Here is a 5598-nt window from a genome sequence, read left to right on the forward strand (position 1 = left end):
TTTTTTTTTTTTTTTCGTGGGAAGGGAAAAGTCCTTGTGCGAAGCACCCGGCGTGAAAGGGCGTTTTCTCTTTTTTTTTTTTTTTTTTTTTTTTTGCAGATAACAGACAGCACACTAATCCAGCTTTCCATACACTGTCCACGGCTTCAGGTTCTGGTGAGTGTTACAAGTGAGACTTTTCAGCATTTTCTGTCTGTAAACAAAGGGATTTTAAGCACTGCCTGTGGGGATTTGTCTCTTTGACTTCATAGACGCGTTGTGAAGGCTCGGAAGAATTCGGCTAGAAACTTGACCCTGAAGAACCTATTGTCCCTCCCCTACTGCTAGCATTAATCATGCGCCAGGCACCCACGGCTGCCTGAAAATGAATTATAGGACGCTGGATTCTCCGGGTACCAGCCTCTGGCTGTCCGCAGCCCAGCAGAATCTGTCGACAAACCGGGCTGTCAGTCTGTCTGTAGGAGAGGGGAAGCTGCCTGGCTCAGGAGGGCGATGTTCCTCTTGGTCTAGATTCCTGGGCATTCAGTCTCGGTCTCCTCTGCGTCCCTGTGCGGACGGCTCCCTCGTCATCAGGAGAAAACCCATCCTGGGAGGTGGCGGGGTGGGGGGGATGCAGTCAGTGGGTTCTCCAGCACAGCCGCCCCTTCTGCCCGCTGTGCCCCTCGGCCTGGCAACAGCCTGACACCATCCCCCAGCTGCAGCCCCGCTTCCTCCTCGAGAACTTTTAAGACGTGGCCCCTTGCCCCAAAAACACACCAAGCAGGTGACGTTAAATTTCTGCTGGTTCTTAGAGCCGGTGACAGGGTCCTCGCCACGACGTGTAAGGCCACGTGGATTTTACAAAGGTGGTATTTATTTATTTATTCCGTTTCTGTGCTGTGCTGTCTCCGGGCCCCGCGGGTCTCCTCTTCCAGCAGCTCCAGCCCTGAGCTTTCCCTCGCGGGCACATTGGGGACCCGCAGAGCCCAGTGCCCGGACTCCAGAGCGCAGCAAGGAGGGAGCACAGACCCATCCCAAACAGCCCTGTGGGAAACCACCCCAAACCCGTGAAACGTGGGGTGTCCTCTCTCTCCTTCCCCACATCCCCCGGCTGGGCGTGGGCTTGTGTTTGCCCGTGGCAGAGGCTGCTGACTTGCTGTGTTTGGCTGCAGAGTTTGTCCCACTGTGAGCTGATCACGGACGACGGGATTCGTCACTTGGGAAACGGCGCCTGCGCACACGACCGCTTGGAGGTGATCGAGCTGGACAACTGCCCCTTGATCACAGACGCCTCCCTGGAGCACCTGAAAAGCTGCCACAGCTTGGAGAGGATAGAACTGTACGACTGTCAGCAAATCACGCGGGCAGGGATCAAGAGACTCAGGGTAAAAAAAAAAAAGAATTGAAACCACTGCTAGGGCTGTGACTTGAACCCTCTGTGTGGGAGGAGGGAGGGCTGAGGCTTCAGATTCCCCGTGATCTGGGGTTGGTTCTTAAAAGTGTTGTGAGAACTGCCTGTGGATTTAGTAGCCGTCGTGCACTTGGGAGGTTGGATGGGGACGGGCTGGTAGGGAAGGGAGGTAATTCCTGCGTGCGCTGAGGAGCAGCAGGGAGGAAAGAGGAGCCCCTTCAGGGCAGGTGACAGGGCTCTTCTGAACGGGGGACCGAGAGTTCGGGCCGTAGCAGATGTGAGGAATGGCACCTCCTCTCCTCTCCGCTGCTCAGCCCTTCAGACCGACGCGGCCCGTGCAGCCACCTCGGGCTAATCCGCCCGGAGCCGCTCGGCGGCCGGAGGCTGCGTGGCCGTGCGAGGGGGACAGAGCCGGGCGAGGGCACGCTGGCTCCCAGGGGTGCCCTCCTGAGCCTGCTTCTCCTCCTGCAAAAGAGGAGCCGTGGTCACGCTTGCAAAGGAGAACGCAGATCTGTGGTGAGATGTTCTGTTCCCTGCAGCTCCCGCGGGATTAGCGTCGTTTTATCTCGCTCCCTGCAACTCCTGTTTTCTGGGAACCAAGGCCTTGCTAACCCCCGGCCTGGGGGAGAACTGTGCTGCTGAACTGAAGGAGTTCGACTCCGTTTTCTATGTCCTTGGTTTGTAGTCTGAAGGCGAGGAAGCCGGGCCTGTCGCAGCTTCTCTTGGGCTCTTGTGCTGCCGCTACCCGTGTCAGAGAGTTCTTACTGAGACCTGTAGTGACAGGGTCGGGGACAACGCTTTAAACTGACAGAAGGCAGATTTAGGTTAGACACAAGGCAGAAATTCTTCCCCGGGAGGGTTCAAGGTCAGGTTGGGCAACCTGGGCTAGTGGGAGGTGTCCCTGCCCGTGCCGGCGGGGTTGGAACTGGATGATCTTTAATGTCCCTTCCAACCCAAACCCTTCTGCACTTCCGTGTGTCACTTCACACATTGTGTTTGTCTTTTCAGACCCATTTACCCAACATTAAAGTCCACGCCTACTTTGCGCCTGTGACTCCACCTCCTTCGGTTGGAGGCAGCAGACAACGCTTCTGCAGATGTTGCATCATCCTATGACACTGGAAGTGGTCGTCCTTGCAAACTGAGTATTTAATTACACTTGTAGAATTACGGTGGACACCAGTATCTCCCGGGAAAGCGACACCAGTGTCATTTGCGAGGGCCAGCGAGCCGGGCTGCGGTGCCAGGCCCCTGTAGCCACCCCTACACGTACATACACACCCCCCGCCTGTTCCAGCAAACTGATGAACTCTGCAGTACGGGAGCTGGAGCTGTGTTGGCTTTTTCTGTAGGTGGATTTGGTATAATTCTGAACCATTCCTACTGGGCATGCTCAGATGAAATCATTGCGGTAAGGAGGGGAGGTTTTTGTGAACCCGGAGTGACTGTTGCTGCTGTTGAGGTTGGAATAGTAACTGAAATCCTTATGGGGAGAGGGGGAGAGGGAAGGAACATGCTTTAACCCTGCATCCGTTGTCCTGAAGAAACAAACAAAAAAAAAATCCCCAACAAAACAAAACAAAACTGAAAATCCCGACAAGTTTTGTGTCCGTTTTTCAGTGAGGGAGTGAAGCAGCAGCTGTTGTGAGCCATGATTTACTCGTGCTTCTCTACTCCCCGTTCCCTGCTGACCACCCTGAGCATGCTCACATCGGAGGTTCATCTGTTTCTTCTGTGTTCTGTAGCATCCAGCTCAGAGGCTTCCTAGATCGTTGTGATATAGCTCGAAATCTGTAATGTCAGGCTCGGGTTTTTTTTACCCTCCCTACATCCTGCTGCTTTTTTTTTTTTTTTTCTTTTCTTACAGATTTCTAATTCAGTCATTTTTTTGAGATTTCCCGAACAAAAGTTACAAATCAATTTAAATTAAAAAAAAAGTACTTGTTACCATTAGAAGCCTGAGCCTCTGATGACCTGTTAGGACAGTTTTTAAATGGCAGGTGAGCTGCACTGCAGGCTGGGCTCTTGTAAGCTTCTTGGCAGGTTTTTATCAGCGATTGGGTGTCCCAATTTGTTTTGCATTTCAGGTTTTAATCCCAGTGACAAGAATATAACTCTTGGTATAGGGGAAAAAGTTAATAGTCTCTGTTCCAGTGACTCTTAAGTTCCCTCCTCCTCCTGTCCCGCCCCTCGGACCCTTCATCCTACCCCCAAGGAAAAGCAAAGTAGAATCTTTTTTTTTTTTCTTCTTGCCCTGATAAAATGACTGGCTGGTGGAAGCAGGAGGAGCAGCAGGCCTGACAACACGCCCTCCGCTCTTGTCACCTTTTTTGTGCGCTGAGGTGCGAGCGCTGGGTGCTTTTGCTGACTTTTTACATCTTCTGCAGGTAAGTCTCTTGCCCCGGAGAAGGAACCATCGGAATGAAAAGGGGGTTTGCAATGTGCCGGCCCTTCCCAGCTGTCGGGGTGTTGGTAGCAGCCAGTTTTGAGCCGTTTCAGGCAAGATTAGCCCAGGTGCCTCGGCGGGGAGCAGAGAGCTGGGGTGAGCTCCGGGTTCCGTGGTGCCCAGGGTGCAGCGTGTGAAGAGACTGAATGGGGCAGAACTCGGTCAGACTCCTCGGGGCTTGGCAGAGGATGAGCTGAGGTGGGAGTAACCGCTCTCCCCCCGCGCCGTCCGTGGACGGTCCCGGCTGACTGAGAGGGGAGCGAGTCCCTTCAGCCAGCTGAGGACGTGCGGCTTCACCTTGACGCTGGGGGGACAGCGGGGTGCAGCACCAGGAAGGGCTATTTCAGGGTCCCAGAGGCTTGGGTTTTTGTTTGCTGTTTTTTGTTTTTTTTTTTTCCCTGGGGGTTTGCTTTGAGGACAGTGTGTTGCTTCCCACCCTCTTCTCGCTGTCTGAGCTCTCTGGGCAGTCCAAGGGTCGCTTGGTACCACCGAAGCCGTATCCCCTTCATCTACAACTTAAAATTTCCCCCTCCCATCTGTATATGCTTAACGAAGTCTCGCAGATGCACAGTCTGCTGGGAGGAAAACCCCTGCGCGCTGTGTTTAAAAGGATACTGTCAATTCCTTCCCTGTAGATCGCTTTTAATCCGTTATATTTATTCAAATCCTCTTTAGCGCGGTGGATTCTCTCTCTCTCTCTCCTCAATGAGCGTGTTCCTGTACTTCACTGGCAGAGCTCCTGTCTCCGATTTTCAGGGTGGCAGAAGATCATGGCCCTTCCCATGGTAACAGAGTGACTCTGAGCGGGCGGGTGCTCCTGGGGCAGCACCCACCAGTCAACAGTATTCGCACAACGCTGGGAAGAACACTCGGGTTTAGTTTATACTGTGGCAAAGGGAGAGCTCAAATGGATTTGCGAGCCAGGGTGTAGTTGGCTGACTGATTTCTTTGTAACAGAGCAGAGTTTTCAAGGGAAAACTCAAAAGAATACAGAACCCAAAGCATTTTCTTTTTTTTCCAAACAGGGTGACAGCATTAAGGTAGCTCAAACTACTTGACAGTGTCCTTTTAAGTCAATTATCCGTCTTCAAATGGACTCTTCCTTATGTTTGTATTTATAAATACCAATAAACACCATTTTCCAAGCCGTGTCTTACCAGAGGAATACTTTTCTAGAGCCAAAGCCCTCGCTGTGCCCGGGTTGCGCTGGGCTGGAGCCGAGCTGGGTGCTGAGCTGAGCCCCGGCTTCCGTCTGGGGGCTGACGAGAGTGCGGGGATCCAGGGCCCATCGTTTACAGGAATGTCTTTTGTACAGGGGGGGTTTTGAGGGGTAAGTGGTGCCAAATGGGGGCTCTGCTGAAAGGCTCAGTGAGGAGCAAGCTCTGACTGAAAAAAGTAATAATTTGAAAGCACCCTGCTTGTGCCAAAAGCATCTTTTCCGGCCTCTGCGCCGGACTCACAGGACCAGGACGCTCCCTGAGGGAATCCGTTCCCTGCTGCTGGCCAAGCTCTGCCAGTCCCTGCCCTGCCCCGGGAGGGCACCCAGGCTGCCGTGGGGGGCTGTGGAAGTGCCCCCTTCCGCCCGCGATCCCGCAACCCCAGCACCCTGCCCTTCCCCAGGGCTCTTCGTGCTGCAGCCACCAACCTTCCTCCATCCCTGAAGCTGCCTCCGAGCTCGCCTTGATTGTCCCCACTGGCCCCAGGCCCCGGCTGTTCACTCAGCGTCTGCTAAACCGGGATTATTCCCCCTCCTCTGTGCAAA

General features: G+C 53.7%; 2 protein-coding genes across 3 annotated transcripts in view; both read left to right on the top strand.

The window, feature by feature from the left end:
• FBXL20 (F-box and leucine rich repeat protein 20) overlaps positions 1–3317 on the top strand; it is a 40185-nt gene extending 36868 nt beyond the window's left edge. For both annotated transcript variants that reach the window (XM_026864679.1, XM_026864681.1), the window contains exons 13-15: positions 100–156; positions 1152–1364; positions 2399–3317. In XM_026864679.1, coding sequence (XP_026720480.1) covers positions 100–156; positions 1152–1364; positions 2399–2506 — 378 coding nt within the window. In that variant the 3' untranslated portion in view covers positions 2507–3317. The remainder of the gene's footprint in view (positions 1–99; positions 157–1151; positions 1365–2398) is intronic.
• A 1289-nt stretch (positions 3318–4606) lies between these two features.
• Positions 4607–5598, top strand: part of PLXDC1 (plexin domain containing 1) — a 37141-nt gene continuing 36149 nt past the window's right edge. The window contains exon 1 of the mRNA XM_026864601.1: positions 4607–4621. Coding sequence (XP_026720402.1) covers positions 4607–4621 — 15 coding nt within the window. The remainder of the gene's footprint in view (positions 4622–5598) is intronic.

The sequence above is a fragment of the Athene cunicularia genome, assembly GCF_003259725.1.
Source record: "Athene cunicularia isolate RWA chromosome 27 unlocalized genomic scaffold, athCun1 chr27_part1, whole genome shotgun sequence".
NCBI classification, from domain to species: Eukaryota; Metazoa; Chordata; class Aves; order Strigiformes; family Strigidae; genus Athene; species Athene cunicularia.